This window comes from Brassica rapa, chromosome A07, assembly GCF_000309985.2.
Source record: "Brassica rapa cultivar Chiifu-401-42 chromosome A07, CAAS_Brap_v3.01, whole genome shotgun sequence".
Classification (NCBI taxonomy): Eukaryota; Viridiplantae; Streptophyta; class Magnoliopsida; order Brassicales; family Brassicaceae; genus Brassica; species Brassica rapa.
The window spans coordinates 27,747,979-27,768,428 of NC_024801.2; the positions used below are offsets into that span (position 1 = coordinate 27,747,979).

At 34.6% G+C, this 20,450-nt stretch overlaps 5 protein-coding genes across 10 annotated transcripts; 3 read left to right on the top strand and 2 right to left on the bottom strand.

The window, feature by feature from the left end:
• Nucleotides 1-280: 280 nt before the first annotated feature.
• LOC103832215 (RHOMBOID-like protein 8) lies at nt 281-6,300 on the bottom strand. 2 transcript variants are annotated; one of them, XM_009108182.3, is made up of 7 exons: nt 5,933-6,243; nt 5,382-5,545; nt 5,144-5,307; nt 4,791-5,062; nt 4,576-4,702; nt 4,364-4,496; nt 281-2,546 (listed from the first exon to the last, which is right to left on the bottom strand). In XM_009108182.3, exons 1-6 carry the CDS (start codon nt 6,241-6,243, stop codon nt 4,374-4,376), a joined length of 1,161 nt encoding a protein of 386 aa, XP_009106430.1. In that variant the 3' UTR covers nt 281-2,546; nt 4,364-4,373. The 2 variants fall into 2 exon arrangements, with proteins under 2 accessions (XP_009106430.1, XP_009106429.1); XM_009108181.3 differs by lacking the exon at nt 281-2,546 and having other exon boundaries at nt 3,284-4,496; nt 5,933-6,300.
• Nucleotides 6,301-6,491: 191 nt separating this feature from the next.
• LOC103832216 (membrane-anchored ubiquitin-fold protein 5) lies at nt 6,492-8,089 on the top strand. Its single transcript, XM_009108184.3, has 3 exons — nt 6,492-6,798; nt 6,884-7,057; nt 7,137-8,089. The coding sequence occupies exons 1-3, from the start codon at nt 6,525-6,527 to the stop codon at nt 7,190-7,192; spliced, it is 504 nt and encodes a 167-aa protein (XP_009106432.2). The 5' UTR covers nt 6,492-6,524; the 3' UTR covers nt 7,193-8,089.
• Nucleotides 8,090-9,505: 1,416 nt separating this feature from the next.
• On the top strand, nt 9,506-13,073 carry LOC103832217. Of its 5 annotated transcripts, none has more exons than XM_033275000.1 (14): nt 9,506-9,757; nt 9,896-9,955; nt 10,091-10,301; nt 10,375-10,474; nt 10,554-10,627; nt 10,715-10,786; nt 10,933-11,010; nt 11,268-11,392; nt 11,528-11,600; nt 11,765-11,826; nt 11,911-12,285; nt 12,361-12,460; nt 12,540-12,675; nt 12,749-13,061. In XM_033275000.1, the coding sequence occupies exons 3-13, from the start codon at nt 10,137-10,139 to the stop codon at nt 12,663-12,665; spliced, it is 1,350 nt and encodes a 449-aa protein (XP_033130891.1). In that variant the 5' UTR covers nt 9,506-9,757; nt 9,896-9,955; nt 10,091-10,136; the 3' UTR covers nt 12,666-12,675; nt 12,749-13,061. The 5 variants fall into 5 exon arrangements, with proteins under 5 accessions (XP_033130891.1, XP_018508249.1, XP_018508250.1 ...); XM_018652733.2 differs by having other exon boundaries at nt 9,520-9,757; nt 9,873-9,955; nt 12,770-13,073; XM_018652734.2 differs by having other exon boundaries at nt 9,520-9,757; nt 9,873-9,955; nt 12,784-13,073.
• Nucleotides 13,074-15,855: 2,782 nt separating this feature from the next.
• LOC103832219 (transcription factor TGA7) lies at nt 15,856-18,790 on the top strand. Its single transcript, XM_009108188.3, has 9 exons — nt 15,856-16,382; nt 16,522-16,568; nt 16,649-16,851; nt 16,965-17,069; nt 17,379-17,438; nt 17,525-17,602; nt 17,680-18,000; nt 18,077-18,301; nt 18,391-18,790. Exons 3-9 carry the CDS (start codon nt 16,663-16,665, stop codon nt 18,535-18,537), a joined length of 1,125 nt encoding a protein of 374 aa, XP_009106436.1. The 5' UTR covers nt 15,856-16,382; nt 16,522-16,568; nt 16,649-16,662; the 3' UTR covers nt 18,538-18,790.
• Nucleotides 18,791-19,243: 453 nt separating this feature from the next.
• LOC103832220 (60S ribosomal protein L30-2) lies at nt 19,244-20,380 on the bottom strand. The gene is made up of 5 exons (XM_009108191.3): nt 20,225-20,380; nt 20,028-20,133; nt 19,845-19,946; nt 19,579-19,647; nt 19,244-19,449 (listed from the first exon to the last, which is right to left on the bottom strand). Exons 1-5 carry the CDS (start codon nt 20,243-20,245, stop codon nt 19,409-19,411), a joined length of 339 nt encoding a protein of 112 aa, XP_009106439.2. The 5' UTR covers nt 20,246-20,380; the 3' UTR covers nt 19,244-19,408.
• Nucleotides 20,381-20,450: the final 70 nt, after the last annotated feature.

Consider the following 20,450-nt stretch of genomic DNA (forward strand, 5'->3'; position numbering starts at 1 on the left):
AAATTATTCTTTATGAATGGTGATTTTTTTTAAGGAATGTTAGAGAATGCATTTGTTCCTCGTCGTTCCTTGGTCACCATTCATACCCTAAGTTTCTTATGGAAAGAAGAATACAATAAATTGAAATCTACAAAAGGCATACATAGGATTTTCGGAAGAAAAAAAAAGAGAGTAGATTATAGTTTTTTCAGGGAAAATACATATAGAACATGATTTTTTTTTTCCATGTAGTCCATATAAGTCATCTATAAATTTGAGACAGAATAAAATTTGTATTTCTAGAAGCTGCTCATTAGCTTGATTCTTTGTCCGGATAAAATCTCCAGTATTGATGGTTAAAATAAAAGGGTAATTATAATAATGATCATGTTTTAGTACACTAATAAACGAATAATTAGTGATTTTAGTATATGAGCTAGCGTCTTCTACGAGGGAGGGCATCTAATACCATTTCATGCCTTACTAGTTTTGCACTTAGTTGATTGATTACAATTTACAAAGCAAAGTTTTTTTTAGTGTCTACACCCTGCACAATACTTGCTTATCCAATTATTGCACAGTGCTTATAGGTATTTCTGTAACTAGTTTGTTTGAAATACTAGTTATCCTTTGGTTTTTAGACACCTCGACTACAATTAAGTCTTCAAATATTATAGACAAGGTTTTAATGATTTGTGAGTAGATCCTAAGTTGCTTTATAATATACTATTACTTCATACAAATCTAACATAGTAAACTCGATTAGTCATCTTATGCTTTGTATTAATATGATAATGGCTCAAGGGATCGAGATAGGTCATTGTATAACAATTAGATTCGAGCATACTAATAATAATGCAGTGTAACTAAAGTATACAAAGAATGAAATCAAGTTCGTACCTCCAAAGTGGCATTTCGGACCCATACAACGGCGGATACCAAGAAAAGAAATACTATATAACATTCAGTTGACGCAGTAGAATATTTAATAAAAACATTTAAGTAGATAAGATAAAATTAAGAGAATTAAATGCAAAAGGGTTATAGATGTTGCAAGCTAAGCAGTACATATGTTGCTTTATTCCCGTTATCAAGCCGGCGCGTATTCTATACTCATCTGTATTTCTTTAATTCTATTCGTACACTCTCTTTTCAAACCACCAATAAATATCAATATTATTGCAATTATGATTTTGGTTAGGATGATATAAAATAAGTAGTCTTTTTGTTAATTATGAAATAGTATCTTCATATCGTGAAAGTGAAACAATAGGGACTAAATCTTTATTAAAAAATTATCCAACAAATTTTAAATGTATAGTTCTATGTATATCAAACGAGAAATTATCGTATCATATGGAATCGACAATACGAAAAAATGGTAAACGATGATGTATGATGTATCTATATGATTGTTTTTCCTTTTCTATTTTTCAGTGACTAGTAGAAATTGTGTTTTATTTTCAACTATTTAATACTACATGATAGTATATGCGAACCATGAAACATTATATCAACTTGAATTATCATTTTTTCTTTGTTTTTTTTTTTTGCTTAAAATCATTTTTCCTTTGTTACTTTATTGAATGTATTTTCATAATCGTAGCTGAAAGTTTATACTACTTTTTTTACCACATAACTATATAATTAAGCGTTAGAAAAGTTACAGTAGGATAATCACCAATCTATACGTGAAATGAAAATGCATATCATATAATCAATCTCGGCCATATATTACCATTACACTGCAGTAGAGATATATGTTATATTCAAATCAACAAAACAAGAATCTAGAATTATTTGTCAACAATCAGTGACTACATTCTACATGTTGTAGATTTGCACATGTATTAAACATTCCAAGTATTTGTGGATGAGTGTACACATCAAATCTAATGGAAGACGGGACCATAACTAATGGAAGCGTCGGGCGACTCAATAATCTCCGATTACTCTTGTTTGTTTCTTCATTTCTTTTATAGATTTTTGTTACATTTTTAAATTTTAATATCATATATCGTTTTTTCCACAATTTGTTTATGTTATAGACGTGAAAGACAAACTTCTTAATATTTAACTATTTTATTTTCGTTTATGAATAACGAAACAGACAAAAGGAATACTATTCAGCAATTAAAAAAACACTATTCAGCGACGAATCCTTTTTTTTTTGGAACAAATCAGCAATGAATCCAAAACTCGATATATCAGAAGTAAAATCCAAAAGAAAGTTCACGAACAATCTAGAAGATGGTATATTATTGACAAGAAGACTTGTATATAATAATAAATAATATGAAAAATGTTCCTGGTAGAATGAAAATGTTACAATATAGATGTATGTATGTTTAACTATATGAGTGTATAACTATCGACACAGCCTTAGAGAGTAATTATAAGTAGCAGAAGAGTAGTACCAAGGTGTAGATTTGCGGGAATGTTTCGTTTTCTCAGTTATGACTTAAGATAAAGAAACAACTGTTTTGGGTCCATACTCCTCTTCTCTTTCCGTCTACCATTTTGACATTGATCGTCTAATTTCTCCACTTCGTTGTCCCATTTAATTCCTGCTGAGAATGATTCTATGATTTATTGGTTTCACTCTTTTACCGATTTATTGCTAGATGTAAATGTTTACAATTCTGAACTCTAAAATAATTGTTTTAAAAGAAAATATGAAAATCGATTGAGAAAATAATAATAAAATAAAACGGTAAAAAAGTTAAAAGGCCTTTAATTGTGTTGTACCCGTTTTACCTAACCAGAATCTATATGGACAAGGACAACTATTAAGCAAGGTCAAAAGAACCTTTAACAAAGTCGCAAATCAAGGAAGGCGACTAAGTTAATAACTGATAAGCACTCTTTGATCACTAATCCTCTAACCGGACGGTGGAGATAAAGGGAAGAGTTGATTATTTAGAGGGTCAAGAGCCACAACTTAAGATATAGTTTGTATTCTTTAAAAGTGAACTGTAAAAGTGATGTGAGCCGAAATAAGGATGCAAAGGTACATGCTATTTCAGCGTTAAATGGTAGAGAACTGTGGTTGTAATATTCCCACCCATCTTCGTGTATATCATTGATGCACATTAAATAATAGTTTACATATATCTTTATAACTTGTTGATGTGGTCCAAATTCTCGATATTAAGGATTAATTAATATAGTAAGAAGAAATGAGAAATTAAAAGAAAGGATGATTGAGAAAGAACGTTATAATTATACATGACAACATTGACAAGTACTATATGGATATATACATATATGGGGAATAAACAAATTTTAATTGTTTTTTTTTCTTTGTGCAAATGCTTAAAATCTAAAATAATAAGAGTTCCAAAATTGTGCTGGTTTGTGGGTTATTATTATTTTTTTTTTAAAACACATTTGAAGGTGCACAACAAAACTTGAAATAAAGCTTCCAAACCATATTCCCAACAACCTTTTGCTTCATTTCTGGTTACATCCGTTTTGATTGTAAAGTCAACTGATTACAAACCAGAGTTTGTCCCTCACTTATAGTTTTTTTACACCAAACTGAAGCCAAAATGTTTAAGATCAATTCTCAGAAATTGTAATGACCAATGAAATCACAAATCACCGATGGTAATAACTAAGGTGAATTTAACAGAAATAGAGTGACTTGAACATGTTATAAAATACAACGAAAAAATGAATATTAATATAGAAGAAACAAAAGGCATGTCTTTGTTGTGTTATGTATATAATGCATACTTAGTGTTGGAGGATAGGAGTAATTAAAGTTTAAACCAATATAGAGAGAAGTAGGCAGTTGAGTAGAGGTTAATGAGAATCAGGACCACAGTATGGGCTTGTTCAGCTATTATGTCTGCATTTTAATATGATGTGTAACATTCTCAATTCTACTTTTTTTTCTTTCCAAAATCAATTTTAGTGGCCCTATCTCTATATCTCTCTCTCTACCTGTGTCAAGGTCGGCCCTTTTCTTCTCATTCTACTAGACCCACAAAGCCACACCTATTTATCACCATCATCACTCTTCCTCTTAAAGCATATAAGCAAAAAGTTATACATTTAAGTAAAAACGAAGCTGAATATTTATACATTCTGGTGTGTCATGTGTGCGTAGATATGATGTGGATTGTGTCAAGTTTATGTAAGCCACTAATGCGGCTACTGGGTCCTCCTATGGGACCTAACTTGGTAGACCTTTAGTATTCAGATTCATAGTATCAACAAGAACCAATGCAATCGTTTCGTTTACAAGTCCTACCTTCTTATCCATTAAGGCTATGCCACAAAAGTGCTGATACTTGACTAAGGATATTATACAATGAGAGTTTTGGTGGTATTATGTGCAATTGTCAAAGTATGGGAGGGAGTACAAAGGAGTTAGAACCTGGTCATGTTTAAGTGCAGACGAGCGTGCAGAGGTCTTGTGTCCTGGCTTGTGATATGTTGGTGTAAGGGAATATCCGGAACTTTCCATTGGCCATACACGTTAGTGTTAGCTGAGCATCACTCACCATTGCCTATCAAATTCACATATATTGAACTATGATTTGTCTATTAAAAAAAGACTTGGTATCTAGAATCAGTGTCACACAATACCTCGCAGGAAGTAGTCATGTCGCTGCAGCTCCATTTCCTGGTTGGAACACAGTCAACATAGCGACACCAGTTGCAGTAGCGGTTGAGATTAACGCCCCAGCAGGCTGCTACTAGAACACCAGCAAGTCTGAAAGAAAAGAGACAAAGATGGATAAGCTTTTTCATAACGCTGAGAGATAGAGCACGAACAAAAAGAGAGTAAGGGGATATCTCACATTCCACAGAACACAAGCAGGCATACAATCCTTAACACTGGTCTGTCAAACATTTCTTTAAGCCTTGTGGAACTTCTCATATCATCTTCAAACAGTTTTCCCTTGTGAGGTGGAGGGGGGTCCTGTCTCAGCTGTGGGGTGAATAACAGCACAAATCCAAGAAGGAATCCTGATATGAAACCGCCAATATTCGCAAAGTTGTCAATGTAAGGGAGAAAGCCGATCAGGAAATTGACTGTGGAGATAGTGAGTATGATCACTAATGCTGAAACCTGTAGCAAACATAACAAAACACAATCAGAAACGGTTATATAGATAAGAAGGTACACAGGGACAAGAAGAAGTCCTTTGACCTTGGAGGTATATAGATTCCAGTTCCTTGCAAGTGCAGAAAGCATAGCTCCAATCAATCCAAAGAAAGCAGCACCGGAACAGATTGATGGGATGTTTCGAACAAACAACACAGCGAAGAGACTTCCCACAAGGCCAGAGAGGAAGTATATTACTGCAATCCTCACTACAGAACCATAGCAAAAACAGATTATAAACGTGATTAGATGAGGTAACCAGAGTGAAGGAGACGACTTTTACATGGTCCATATCGCTGCTCCATGAATATCCCAACGAAAATCAAGCTCCCAAGATTTATCAAAAGATGAAACAATCCACTGTGCAGCCAGGGAGACGTCAACACACGCCAAATCTCATGTTTCTCAACCAGAGCATTCCAGTAAAGACCTCCCATGTGTTCGAAGCTGCAAAATCACAGTGAAAAATATGAGGTACAGAGCTTCATACTCAGTCGTTAGAAGCAAAATAGCTCTTATGTTTCCTTCGATCTTGCTAAAACCTATAGATCTAAGAAGAATAAGAAGCACTACGATCTGTAACTAAGTTTCGAGTGATTCATCAAACAGAACGTAGCAGCAAGCAGATCCACAAAAATCAAACACTATAGATCTAAGGATAAGCAGCAGTACGATCTGTATCTAAGCTTCGATTGATTCATCAAACAGAGTGTTGCAACAAGCAGATCCACACAAATCAAACACTAATAGATCTTCCGAATTCAAATTGAGATCGATTCCACAAACAGATACAACGAACGAGAAACTCGCGCCGAGAGAGGGAGAGGTACTCACGTAGAAGCGGAGGGACCGAGCATAGGATTCTCAGAGAGAGGCTGGAAAGAGAATCGGCCGAGTAATTTGGCGGCGCAGTGGCCGTTAGAGTTTCCGGAGCAGTCGTTGACTCCCATAGTCACAGCGAAGACGACGATCTGGAGAAGCACGAAGACGGAGACGAGCCACGTGTCGCGCTTGATCTGCCGCGAGCGGTGGCGGAAGAAGGGGAGTTTGTCCGAGCTTGGATCGCCGGCGATGGGAGTGGAAAACGAGAGGTTGCGATGAGATGCTTCATCGATCTGCGTCTTCGGCTCCGTTGTAACCTCCATTGCGGTTAGGGATCGGAGACGACGAGTGACAGTGAAAGTTTGTTTTATAAAAGTGGCGGGAAAATGCTTTTGGGAACAAACCGAAATGCTACGATCCGGTTTGGAATTGCTTTATAGAAATTATTTCCTCGCAATTCTCTAACCGGTTAAGCTTAGATAGGATCCGGTTTGGATGTTAGATGGAACTGTAATCTAGAAGAATTAAAATGAAATACACTATTATATAGTTTTTTTTTTTTTTTTTGTAACTTCACTATTATATAGTTGATTGAAAGCAACTCATGTTATGCCATTTTTTTATATTGTGTTTATATACCTTCTTTGTTTCTTTTCTTTTTTCACTTTTCGTTATTTATATATATGGTTCTCCATTAGTTGCTAGAAGTTGTAATTGCACCTCTTGCTCGGACAGCCTGATCCTCAAGATGGGAGATGAAGGTTGGATAGAACTTAAGTTCAGACTCGCAGATGGCACCGACATCGGACCGAGCAAATACAGTCAGTTCACGACTGTTGCGTCTCTCAAGGAGAATATCATTGCTCAATGGCCTAAGGGTAAAAATGTGTTCTATATATACTGAAAAAATGTGTTCAGTTGTGTTCTAAGTGCTAATATCTTTTTTTTTCCTCTTTGGTATAGACAAAGAAAATGGCCCAAAGATGATAAATGAGATCAAGCTCATCAATGGTGGCAAAATACTGGAGAACAACACAACAATTTCTGAAGCCAGGTCAATACAGATTTGTGAACATCCTGGAATGGTAACTACGGTGCATGTTGTTCTTCCTCCTCCTATAATAGGCCGAAGAGACGGTAATTTCAATGCATTTCCTCTTGATTTTTTGTGTGTGTGTTTATATATCTCAGAGTTTTGGTTTTTGTTATTCTTCAGAGAAACTGCAGAATGAACCTCCAGTGAAGAACAGTTGTGTATGCTGCATTTTGTAAGTCCACTAGAGATTTTTGGCCTTTTACATAATTTTATGCCATTTGGATTCTTCATGTAACAGCTTTCCATAGTTCCAACATGCTTCTTCCGTAAGTTCTCTTCATTGTTTAACAAAATGTGGCTTAACGTAATGGGGTTCTAAGGAAATGTGTTCAAAGGATTTAAAAAGGAGACATGAGTTATCATAATAATCTTACTCTCTTTAATAATATTAGGATAGCATGGGTTCATACACAAAACAGGCAACAGATTATTCATGGACATTTTTCAACATTTCATATACGGATGTATAATTTTGCATAGTAACTTTGCTCCAATTTGTCTTGATTGTGATTTTGGGATCAACAATCTTTATTAAAAAAAGGATCATTAGATGAGATACTTAGATGTTTTCTTTTTGAAGCATTTATCTCAGTGATTGCTCTGACTAAACAAATGTTGAAAAGCCAAGGTGCTTCTCCTACACATCTACTACTTCAGTGAGCACATGCATTGTGATAGGTTGTAGGGTAAGTGGTTCTTTCTTTTTTTTTGCTCAGAGCTTGATTAGAAAGGGACAGACACCATCTTAAGATAGAGAGAGGGTCCACTTTCAGTTAATGGGTGAGGGAAAAATTATGGGCATGACATGACAATATGACATAACATGAGTTGCTTTCAATCAACCATATAGGACATTTATGAGAACGACCCTTTTGCTCTTGTCCCTCTGTCCTGTCTCTCTTTCTAGTGCCCACTTCTCTTTTTTCAGCTTTGTTATAACTTGTATAAGAACTCAGTAAATGATCATACTCTGAATACTTTTGAGTTTGAAAGAATAGCATCAATGTACACAGATGGAGTTCTATGTTCTAATTATGTAAAAATGGTTGGCTACTTGGATCACATTAGTGCAAGATCTGCAGCTAAGGATAATCATTATCTTCTTCTTGGGTGCTTCAAGTTTCAAGAAACAACGGTCGGTGATATTCTTTTATTTCCGAAGTGATTAGGTGACGCAGTTTTTTCACGTGACAACCCATATCACGTGTGTTTTCCTCACATGTGAGAGTGAACCGAGTAGAGACTGCGTTCGAATTATGAATGTATGAATAATCTCTTAAGCAAAATACATGAAAAATTGAAATAGAAAGAACATCAAGATTTCACGACATGCATGGTTCGATTTCCCCCCTGTCTCACTGAAATTTAATATGGAATTCACTATCTATTCTTTCTTATAACTTGAGCTAAATTTCATCTCGTTCTCTCTGAATACAGTGATTGTTTCACTTTCTACGTCGTTAGAATAGAGAACGACTAACAAGTAACAAAACAAAGCAAGTAGACCATATATATATATATGTCTTGCCTTTTAGATTGATAGATATATATATTTCTACAAAATTAGAAAACTGAAGATCATCAAGCTAAAGGAGTTGTATACAAATTTAGTATCCCGTCGCTTACACTCATGGTCACATGGGGGTAAATGATCAATTTCAAGAGTTAGTAGTAAGAAAGTAAAACGAAAAGGACCAAAAGTGTATAGACCAAAGAGTACGAAGTAAATAAAAAGTACCAATAGTAAGAGCATCCGCAACGGTGGACTCCTTCTTGGAGTCCTTATCATTATTATATTAATTTTTTTTTTTGAATAGTTAAGGACTCTAGTCAAAATAATGTGTCCAATGGTGATTTCCAATTAGGAGTTCTTAGAAATAAAAAAAATAATTTTTTTTAAATTGAAATTGAAATTTTATTAATTGCATGATTAAAAATAAATATACCAGAAAAGAAAAGTTTAAAAATGTATAAGTTTAAAAACTATAAGTTTTTCAATTTCAATTTTTTTTAAAAAAAATTATAAATTATAAGCTAAATAATTTATATTAGTTTTTCTTATCTTATGTATAAGTTTATCTTCTTAAAACTATAGGTTTCATTTAATATAAGTGTGATAGATGTTTATGTCTATGTTTAAAAATGTCTATGTTTGATACAAGTTTAAAAATGTTTACAAGTCAAATGTTTACAAGTCATAGCTGCCACGTAAACAAGGATTTGATCTTTAAATTCCTTATGTAAGGATCAATCCTTGTATTATGTTACTCAAATAATAATTTTTTAATCTGATAAACATTGGATGTGGAGCTAAGGATCCTTAATGGATTCCCATTGCAGATGGTCTAAGTAAGTTGGTAACAACAATAAAAAAAGGACCAAAGTGTAAAAAGAGTTTACTGATAAGAAGTAAAACAAAAGGATCAGAAGTAAGAAAGTCAAAAGTAAAAGGACCAAAAGTGTAAAGCGTAAGAATTAAGAAAAGACGGAGGTGGTGGTGATGTGCACGTAATCGAATTCGTCGGAAAAAGTCTACCGACTTAACTTTCCTTTCTCCTTCATTCCTCTCTTTGTAACTAAAAGCCCCACGCAATGACGACGCTAACCACCTTCCTCCTCGCTTCTCAAATCTTCCCGCTTCCTCCTCAAACGTACATCGGACGCTACCTTTCTCCGTCTACGTCGGAACCTTCCCCCGTCAAATCCACCGTCCGATTCTCCCCGATCGTCTCCGGTCTCTGGTAAACTAACTCTCCTCCGTCTATACTTTCATCGCGAATGGCGATTATGATTGATTCTTTCTGTTGCGATTAGCTCGAACTAATAGATTTGGTTATATACTGGTGTGCTGATTAGGAATCATATTGTGGAATCAACAGATTGACAGTCGACGGCGAAACCTTCCCCGTCCAATTCTCCCCGATCGTCTCCTATCGTTGGTAACTAACTCTCCTCCGTCTATACTTTCATCGCGAACGTCGATTTCAAGTGGTTCCGTGTGTAGCGATTAACTCGAACTCTAGATTCGGTTATAGATCGGTGTGCTGATTAGGAAGATATTGTGGAATCAACAGATTGATTGTGTAGGGATTTTAAGTTTGCGTCGGTGGCGAAGGATCGATGGAGAGATCTAGTAAATGCGCTGTTTGCTACTCTTCGTTTCGTGCTTCGATTTGCGTAGCGTGTGTTAATCGCAGCTTACACGAATGCAAAACTGTGTTGGACTCGTTGAAGAGCCGTCGAGAGGTTTCGTACTCGAGACTGAGTAGCTTGCTCGTCGCTAAGGTTTGGCTATTTTGTTCATTGAAGAGTTTTAAAGTCTTTGATCTGAGATTGATATGATGTTGTTGTCAACTAGGAGAGAGAAATGATTCAGCAGTGTTGGATGGATCTTCACAACGAGAAGCTTGATAAGCTGCGGGACAAGCTTGAGCTACAAGTGGAGAAGCTACAGAAAAGTATGAAGAAGATGCTCAATTCGTCAAGAGTTTGTTTTATTTATGTGTATCGATCTAAATATTTGCTTTTATGATGCAGGCAAAAGCACGTTTCGGAGACTATCTAGCAATCTGAAAGAGAGATATGGCGTTATTGAATCGACTAATGTTGCTGTAATGTGACTGTTTTTTTTTCCTTCTCTTAAAAGGAGTTTTGTGAAGCTGATTTTGATATAAACAGACTCTCTCTAATCTCTGCAGTTGGAGAAGAGCCGTGTTCGCCAACTGGAGAATCACTTTTCAGATACTATTGGCAATCACTACTTAGTATATGTAAGATATTCATCTCATAAATACTTTTATTTCCATGCTTGAAGTAATCCTTTGCTATAACTCATGTGGTCATGTTTTGTGTTTTAACTTTTTTTTTTATTGAATCTCATATGTTTATAAACTAAGCCAGCATTTGTGGTTTACAGATCGAGCTTACTTCAGAACGCCTTTATAAACAGGCTTTGGTTATGAAACAGATATGCAAGTTATTCCCTCTATCAAAAGTAAGGAGATCAAATTTTGAGGTTCTTATCTAGATTGGTGTTATTTTGTTTGTCAGCCTTAAAGGATAAATTTAGCTCCCGAATTGGCAAGCATCAATAAAGTTAGAAATACAGATTCGATAAAACATAGTTATTTGTCTAAATAAACTGGTAAAATACTTCTTGTTTCTTGTTGAGGCAATCTTGGGCTTTCTTTAGATCACTGTGTTAGCAAACACATTTCATAGGGTGGTTTTACTAAATCTAACTATTCTCAGGTGACGGTAGAGGGCCATAACAAGTATGGGAGTAGTGGACAGTATGATCAAATCTGCAATGCTATCCTACCACAAGGTCTCAACCCACTCTCTGTTCCGCCAAAAGAGCTCGCAGCCTCTTTAGGGTAACACAACACGCGACCTTGTATATGTAAAATGTCAATTTGTTGTACGAAGTTATTTGAGAAGTCCATACTATCTTAAATATTTCATTCTGTAGTTTAATGAATTAACATTCCCATGGTTGGTGGTTGGATCAGGTACATGGTGCAGCTTCTGAATCTTGTTGTCCATAAGCTCGCAGTGCCTGCACTCCATAACTTGGGTTTTGGGGTAAGATGCCAACACATCATTAACTCGATTTTATGCTACACACTCACTCACACTCACACTCACACATCCAGTGTTTTAAATAAGGAACTACGCTTGGGAGATGTTTCGTCTATATCAATTGTATGTTATGGAAATTGATTGATTGACTTAGTACGTTGTCTCAGGGTTCTTGTTCAAGAATATGGCAACGAGAGTCGTATTGGAAATCTCACCCGTCTTCTCCAAGGTGAACCATATTTTACATTACAGGGTTTGTTTGTCTCTCCATTAGATTTGGAGATGTAAACAATCTTGTTTATTTTTTTTGCAGCGACGAGTATCCTCTCTTTGTACCATCCCATGATTACTTCTCCGTTGAAGGGAAAAGTTCCTGGACGGGTAGAGATACAACCAATTTTGGTGTCACTTCACTGAAATCAGATGGAAGTGTAGAAGAAGATTACCATGACCTCGACGTGGTCAACCTCTCCTCTGCATCTCCACATTCTGTCGAAACGTTCAGAAATGTGCAGAGAGGGATTGCACATCTCAAGCAAAGCGTGGCTCACTTAACTGTGTACGGCTACAGTTCCCTGTCTATGGAAGTTCCTTCCGGAGCCTCGACTTTTGAAACATTCGCAAAGTTGCTGAACACATTGTCTTCAATCAAGGAAGTTCAATCTGCTCTTTCTCATGGTTTGTCAAGGTAAAAGCTTCGAATTTTCACATTGACTATTATATATGTGAACTGGTAAATTTAGACATCTCTGATGTTTTACAGTTCCAGCAAACAAAGACACGAGCCGAACAAATCAGTGTGGAATCTGAACTCCTCAAGCTCCAGCACCATGCTGAACAGCTCTCATATTCAGCCTACGTCGGTATGACTTTTTGGTTCTCGAGCTTCACCACTATAACATTTGGATGAAGTAACTGATTTTTGGCATATCTGTCTTGTAGTGGAACAACAAAAGCTATTATAATGTTCCAAATCGAGATCCCAGCTCTATTGACGAGTGGAATTTGGTGGAGTATCCTCATTTTTCACATCAAGCTATGAAGTTCAATTTTCCCAACAAGTATTGAACATCTCAAGGTATACTAAATCTAACTTTCTTTTTTTTTGGTAAACAAATCTAACTTTCTTATTATTCATAATAATGATAAAGGTATATTGTATTCCCACAAAGATCCACGATAATAGGAAAATACATCTTACCTGGAACCCAGATCGTTGATATTGTTCATACCAAATGCATCCTCAATTCTAGGCAAGCCCTGGAACCTATTGTGTCTATTGTGTTACTCTTGAGACCTTATGTTGTAATTATTATTGGGATAATTGGATTTGCTTGACCGGTTTTAATTCTGGTTTGCATTGGTTAAGTTTTCTTTTGCTAAATCATGTGTATATATAAAATTAAGTGTACATTGTTTATGGATTATGCTGAGTAACACACTTTTTGAGCATTGCATCCTTTCTTTTGCTCTGAATGTTGAAGCTTCGATTTCTACCTAAATGTTGATGAATCAGAGTTGATAAAATATGTAACATATGTTGCCCCAAAAAAAATGTAACATAAATATATAGCAAACTAACAATTTATTTAGCAATGCTTCATTCTGTTTTGTCTTCTTTAAGAAAAAAGTGGAGTAAAAATACTCTGTGGAAGAGTCACACATCTGGTTTATGGTGTTTGATGATACATATACAACAATGAAATGGTCGGTCATGTGCACTTATGACGTTGAGAATATCCTCGGGCTTTGTTTGGGCTTTAAAAGGAAAGGAAGCCACCATAACAATAATTAATATCTGTGCAAAATACTTTTTCTTTTTCAGTCACTCAACAAAGAAAATGACCCCCTTTTTCATACCACACAATGGGAACAAAAGCAATTATAAGAGCCCATCCACTTCCTTTGCTTTTGTAGTTTTCATAATAGTTGGAAAAATAATTTTATTAATTTTTTTTTTGCAAGTGCTTCTCTTTGCTTACATGCGTTCTTTTAATATTATATGTATAATGATCCTGATTTTTTCGTAGATTTGCTTAATTTTTCTTAACTTCTTATAGTTATATATAAATGTAATGGTTAATCAAATTTCGGAAGAGTGTTAGATAATAACTTGGAGGGTGAAAATACTCAATTGAAATTTTTATTTATATTGATGAAAAAATATTTGAATTGAATAATTTCTTAAACTTTGTATATATTGAAAAGAAAGAAAACGAGAATAATGTTATAACTTTACAATAAATTTTCATTTTAAGCTTTAACATTTTTAGGCTATTTAATGAACATGTATATATATATTTATAAATAGAATCATCCATTAATCCATATAAGAAAGAAATTATAAAGTACCGATGATACCCACTATTTTGAAGAATATATGTCAATTATTCCCCTTTCTGATGTTGTGACAAAAAAAAAAAAAGGAATGATTAACACAAAACATTTGATAATATATGTATCATGTATGCATGTATGAATGTATTTTTATTAGTTAAAAGGTGAAGAAAGTCTTGTTATAAATTTGGAGCATCATTTTAATTTTGTGTTAGTTTAAGATTTTTCCATAAGAGTTTTGTAATCATATGTGGATGTACTTATGAGTACTGTGTAATAAACCAACATAAACCAGCATAAAAGAATCTTATTCTATTCTCTCTTTGTTGGGATCCGAAGAGAGAATCAGTCCCAGTTCAGTTCAAGTTCGAATCGTTGAACGACATGCGGTTTATATAAAAGGAATTAGTATAGAACAGTGTATATATATGCCTCCTTTAATATTATTTCTTATATTCCCCTTTTTGTTTAATTTGTTATATATAGAGAACATTAAGCATTCTTCTTGAAGCAATATTACTAATATTCGAATCCTTTTTTTGCCTTTTTTGAACGTTGGATGATCATTCATTCACAAGAATCTCAGGGCATGAGAGATTCGCAATTTTGATTTGCTCTATGATATTACTTTGATTCTTCTTCCTAAACGTAAAACCTTTTTATTTTAATTTTTTTTCATCTCCTAGTTAATTAATTTAACCATGATTATGTTTTCTTCATTTAAGTTTTCATTAATTAACTTTTTCTTGGAGATAATTTCAGGTGTACTTGGGAAGAATGTAAGAGATCGGAGGAAAAAAAGTACAGAGAAGATAACGTGAAAATGCAATAAACTGCGTAACTTTTATGGTCATAAACGAAAAGGAATGAAAGAAGATAACGAAAATAGTGGAAGATTGGTGTCTTCGTGATGAATTAAAGTAGAAGTGTGTGTACGTAACTTTTGTGATCATACCATCTTTTTCTTTCTCAATTACAACACGCAACGTTGATTGATATACAATGCATGCATAAATAACCTATATGATAAACTATATATGAATAAGTATTTCCTTCTTGAAATTTTATGAATGATATACTCATAAAAAAAAATTCACTTGATTGTAAATTGTGATACTCCGTTCTCTAATCCATATTACAATGATATTCTTATCTATGTTCTTCTCTTTGATTACAAAATAACTCTAGCTAATAAAAAGGCTTTGAAAATATTTGATAGAGACTTACATACAGTACTGAATAAATCAAGCCAAGATATGTACGATCTCTCGTGAAACCAATCGATTCCGTGACATGATCATACAAGCAATAACAATTTTATTCTTTTAATTTGTTTATAGTTGCGTATCAGCGCACCGATTCATATTTATGATATTATATGAATTGAAAAACATTTATAGATGGACTCTTTATTAAAGTAAAACCAAGACAGGAAATAAAGCTAGATAAAAAATAATCAGACATGCTTGTCTTTGTCGAACACACAGATTTTACTACACAAGTGGTGCCAAACTAGTTAAGATCCATAATTTTAAAATAAGTGAGGGTTTAACAATGTTATCTTTTGTGTTTGGTAGGCCATTATATAAAGCTCCAATTATTTGTCACTAAGTCAGGGAAGAAGGTTTGGCACAAAGATGCCACTCCAGAACCTTATGGACCACCCCAAAATAAACCAAAGTTGTAAATGAGATTATTCTTCTGCAGGCCCATGAGCATGCATGTACAAAAAAAGATGAAACGAGGTTTCTAGAGTATTAGATTGAACTCTGACCGGTCGCACAAAAAAAAAAAAAAAGATTGAACTCTAACCGATTTCTAGATAATTCACAATATAAATGTCTTTTAATTTCAAATTTATAATATTAAAATGAATGTTTTATATGAAACTAATATTTTCGTTCATTTTTGAGCAACCTAATATTTTCTTTTAATTTTAATTTTTTTTACAAAGGGCTCTGCAAGAGTTTCTGGTTGCTGACATCATCTGGTGCGTACTTCACAGATACAAACGCACGATTATGTCACCCTTTGGCTCTGTGAAAAAAGCACTCATCTCTAAACGTTTCATTACTTTACAAACATGATTAATAGTAATATTATGGGATTCTTTGTTAATTATTATAAAGAATTTGATTAATTATTAAACCTGTAACTTTTTTTATTCTAATGTTGATGGACACATATAAAGGAAAGAGAAAAGGCCAAAAACCAAAGAAAATATCCTTTTTATCATCTCCTTGCCATGATGAGAACGCTGGACCTTTAAGTATATTTTCTTTACTGTGAGTGTCCAAAGAAACTCGAAAACACTTCTCCTTCCCTTAGATTTTTCTGTGGTTGGAATGAAAAATATCTTTGTCTGATCCGAAGATTACGAAGAAATATATTTCTTAACTCTTCATCATTCAACTTCATCATGAATGGTTTATCTGCTTATTTGTTCAGGTGTGTTTAAACTTTCATCCTTCATAATACTGATTTTCTACCCTTGGATCTCTAGTAAGAGCAAAGGGGCCAATTTTATTTAGAAATTTAAAAGATTAGAAATGATGAAGAGTTTCTTCTGTTTATGGTTTGTGTTCAGTGAGCTAATATAATTTTGGTGCAAGCTTATTGGATCTATACTTGAAGGTAAGGCAAAAACTTTCTTACTCTTTTTGATTAATACTTGTGGGTCAAGAGTCTGAAAAAATAGTTGGTTATTGTGTTAGAGAACAAAGAGGAGATGATGAGTTCTTTTTCTCCAACTCAACTTGCATCTTTAAGAGACATGGGAATCTATGAACCATTTCAACAACTTGTCTCTTGGGGGAATGTTTACAAATCTGATATCAATGATCATAGTCCAAACACTGCTTCTTCCTCTGTTATTCAAGTGGATGCTAGAGTTGATGATCACAACAACATCGTAAAGGTTACTCTATTAGTTTTCCGAGAATTAATTTATAGAGTTTTTACTCTATATATATTTTTCTCAAATATTTTTTACTTGTGTGTGTTTTTGCTAACTGTTTGAATTATGTGCAGTCGAATTATAATTCTTCTCATAACCAGATCGAAGCAGAACCTTGTAGTAATGATCATCAGGATGTTGATGATGATGACGATGATGATGGCAGGATTCATGATAAGGTTTGGAACAAACATATAACTAAAGTATCTCTAATCAGTGGCGAAGCCACGTTATAGGGTCTGGGTGCAAGTGCACCCGTAATTATATCAAAATCGAAACTTTTGCATATAAAAACAGTTAAGTTTAGGTAGCTACTATGGTAAAAGGGCGCATATGCACCCCCACTTTCTTAGGTTCGATGCTTGCCAAATGCATTTTTTATCTTTTACTTGCAATAGTGCACCCAGTACTTAAAAAGTCTAGATTCGCCCCTGTCTCTAATCAAAGTATATTGATTGATAATATGTTTTCTCATATGTTGGCAATAGATGAAACGGCGTTTAGCTCAGAACCGAGAAGCTGCCCGCAAAAGTCGCTTGAGAAAGAAGGTAAATCAAGTCTCCTTATGTGTAGTCGTATAGTTACTATTACTACTACTACTTCTACTAACTATGTTGTGTATTTGTTCCTTTAGGCTTATGTTCAGCAGCTAGAAGAAAGTAGGTTAAAGTTATCGCAGTTAGAACAAGAGCTTGAAAGGGCTAAGCAACAGGTAAGCTTAGGCCATAACATATTCTTTAATATGTTCTGTTTTTTTATTTTCATTCTATTTGTGTTTTTTTATGTAAGGGATTACGTGTAAGCAACTCAATACCATCTGGAAGCATTACTAACACAAGGATTGCTACCTTTGAGATGGAACATTCACACTGGCTTGAAGAACAAAGCAGGAGAGTTAGCGAGCTACGAATAGCTCTTCAAGCTCATATAAGCGACATAGAGCTAAGAATGCTTGTAGAGAGTTGTCTGAACCATTACGCCAACCTCTTCAGAATGAAATCTGATGCAGCGAAAGCCGATGTTTTCTACTTGATATCGGGCATGTGGCGAACTTGTACTGAAAGATTCTTCCAATGGATTGGAGGGTTTCGTCCATCCGAGCTTTTGAACGTAACACTCTCAACGTTCTATTACTAAATTACTACAAAACACTAGTTTGACAAAACTACTTTTGTTTGGTTTATAGGTTGTAATGCCGTATCTTCAGCCATTAACTGATCAGCAAGTCTTGGAAGTGAGAAACCTCCAGCAATCATCGCAACAAGCAGAGGATGCTCTCTCTCAAGGGATAGAGAAGCTTCAACAAAGTTTAGTTGAAAATATTGTGGTTGATGCATTTTCCATGGATTACCCTCCTCAAATGGCTGCAGCGTTAGAGAATCTACAAGCATTAGAGGGTTTTGTTAATCAAGTAAGTTTAAAATAAAATAAAAATAAAGAAAGTTTTCTTGTGACATTATATTTCAAAGAACATGTTATTGATTCTTGAATGTGAAACAGGCGGATCATCTAAGGCAACAAACGTTGCAGCAAATGGCGAAGATCTTGACGACAAGACAATCGGCTAGAGGGTTGCTTGCATTGGGAGAGTATCTACATAGACTTCGTGCTCTTAGCTCTCTTTGGGCAGCTCGTCCACGAGATTAACCAACTTAAAAAAAAAACAATGAAACAGAACCGAAGCTTGGAATGATGTTATTAAAAGATGTTTGCTAAGTTTCAGCATAAAACAATTGTAGTAGTAGTAGTACAGTAAAGAGTGATTTATCTCCTTTAGAAACTTATGGTTATTTGCTTTTATGAAAGTATCTATTTTACACTTTCGAACAAGAAACTTTGTAAAATCTATATCAACAATATTATATTTGAGAAAATGGTTAAAAAGACCATATTACGTACTCATCATATATATTAACTCGTTCACATGTGTGTTTGTAGTGAGAATATTAGCTTTCTTTAAATTAAATTCATACATTAAGGCTCATTTGTTTCTCAGTACCAATCACAACATATGTAGTATGTAGTAAGATCAACTAACATGAACTATTTTTTTCTTTTCGACAGATTTGAGGAGTAAACATGTTCCTTTCCAACAGATAACACCTTCTCCTGTCTCTTCTATTAGTTACATGTAGCTTCAGCAGGAATAATATTACATCTCAATGTTGGTTTTTTTTTTATTTTATTCACTTGAAATGGCGTATTGTCTCTAGTGTATGTATGACAGAAAGGGACTCTTGAACAAGGAGATATGGCAGAAAGTAGATTTCATCAAGATTCAGGCTGCATAAAGATTCACGGTTACCACTAAGTATCTTGATCAAGAAATGAGACGAGTGTACTGAGCAAGATCTGAACAGAGAAAGTATTAATTTAATTATCTTTGAGCAAAAGAAAATTTTCATTGAAAACTATAACAAAATATCTAAACATAGTCTTTTTGCTCATAAAAGTTGAGAGAAGCTCGAATACATAAATAGATAAACGTTGGAAGAAAAACAAAATCGGAAAATGGCAATCACTGGTCACCAGGAATGCTCTTGATAATGTCAGAATCACCTAAAACGCCAATCAAAAAGATACAAATCATTAGTAATAAAACATTCTATAAATAACCAACAACATCAAACCAACTTTAAGAATACGTAATAAACAAGTAGTAGCTAGTTAGTTTTTGTTTTAAATTACCAGGATCAACGATGCTCAGACAAGAAACACGGAAGTACTTCCCACAAGCCGTTCCCAAATCAACGTTGTCTGAAAACCCAAATGTAAACACAGTCAAGCCAAAGTGATACCAGTAATTAACACACTACAGACACTTTCAATCCAACAAAACATAATAGCTTCCTCTAATTAAAGGATCACACTTTAATCATCAGCCCAATGATCCAAAGAATCAGACTTTAACAACTTCATCTACTTAGCAATATACAGAAGAAAAAGGAACTCACTTCCATTGTAGTGGTGAACACCAACTTTGGCAAGCATAGCGTAGTACTCAATCTCAGATCTCCTCAACGGTGGGCAATTCGAGGAGATGAGAATCAGCTTCCCTGCCAACATAAAAACAAAAACGAAAATCAACAAATTTGAGATATATTGCACACCAAGTGTTCGACTAAATTATTATTAACCTTTGGAGCCTCTTAGAGACTTGAGGACAGACTTGTAACCAAGAGTGTATTTGCCACTCTTCATCACAAGTGCCAACCTACTGTTGATTCCCTCGTGTGACTTCTTCTGCAGTATATAACCAAACACAAACCCAATAAGCATAATATTAATTAAGACTTTGTTTGGTTCGGTCGGAAAGAATAAAACTTTGACGAACCGTTTTCTTGGCCGTCACCATCTTTTCGTTTTGTCTTGGATCTGTGCGGCGGAGAGGAGATGGTAGAGGAAGCAACGACGACCAAAAGGATACAACGGAGCTTTGGTAACGTTTTATATTCCTGTCAAAATGTTATCTAGGGCTTTTGCTGTTTTCGATATCTTATGGAATTTGCAGTTATGCCCTTGATGTTCTTTATTTTTGTAAATTTCACGCAATTAATTAA

Excerpts from the sequence above, each read along its gene's own strand:
- LOC103832215 (XM_009108182.3), bottom strand. The coding sequence starts at position 6,243 with ATGGAGGTTACAACGGAGCCGAAGACGCAGATCGATGAAGCATCTCAT. Across the intron at positions 5,308-5,381 it reads GGAGCAGCGATATGGACCAT|TGAGGATTGCAGTAATATAC; the intron begins GTAAAAGTCGTC and ends ATGGTTCTGTAG. Across the intron at positions 4,703-4,790 it reads CTGCTTGTGTTCTGTGGAAT|ACTTGCTGGTGTTCTAGTAG; the intron begins GTGAGATATCCC and ends CTTTTCTTTCAG.
- LOC103832219 (XM_009108188.3), top strand. The coding sequence starts at position 16,663 with ATGATGAGTTCTTTTTCTCCAACTCAACTTGCATCTTTAAGAGACATG. Across the intron at positions 17,439-17,524 it reads AAAGTCGCTTGAGAAAGAAG|GCTTATGTTCAGCAGCTAGA; the intron begins GTAAATCAAGTC and ends TTGTTCCTTTAG. Across the intron at positions 17,603-17,679 it reads TTGAAAGGGCTAAGCAACAG|GGATTACGTGTAAGCAACTC; the intron begins GTAAGCTTAGGC and ends TTTTTATGTAAG.
- LOC103832220 (XM_009108191.3), bottom strand. The coding sequence starts at position 20,245 with ATGGTGACGGCCAAGAAAACG. Across the intron at positions 20,134-20,224 it reads TGGTGACGGCCAAGAAAACG|AAGAAGTCACACGAGGGAAT; the intron begins GTTCGTCAAAGT and ends TATATACTGCAG. Across the intron at positions 19,450-19,578 it reads TCTGAGCATCGTTGATCCTG|GTGATTCTGACATTATCAAG; the intron begins GTAATTTAAAAC and ends TTGGCGTTTTAG.
- LOC103832217 (XM_033275000.1), top strand. The coding sequence starts at position 10,137 with ATGGAGAGATCTAGTAAATGCGCTGTTTGCTACTCTTCGTTTCGTGCT. Across the intron at positions 10,787-10,932 it reads GCAATCACTACTTAGTATAT|ATCGAGCTTACTTCAGAACG; the intron begins GTAAGATATTCA and ends TGTGGTTTACAG. Across the intron at positions 11,011-11,267 it reads AGTTATTCCCTCTATCAAAA|GTGACGGTAGAGGGCCATAA; the intron begins GTAAGGAGATCA and ends AACTATTCTCAG.
- LOC103832216 (XM_009108184.3), top strand. The coding sequence starts at position 6,525 with ATGTTATGCCATTTTTTTATATTGTGTTTATATACCTTCTTTGTTTCT. Across the intron at positions 6,799-6,883 it reads CATTGCTCAATGGCCTAAGG|ACAAAGAAAATGGCCCAAAG; the intron begins GTAAAAATGTGT and ends TCTTTGGTATAG. Across the intron at positions 7,058-7,136 it reads TATAATAGGCCGAAGAGACG|AGAAACTGCAGAATGAACCT; the intron begins GTAATTTCAATG and ends GTTATTCTTCAG.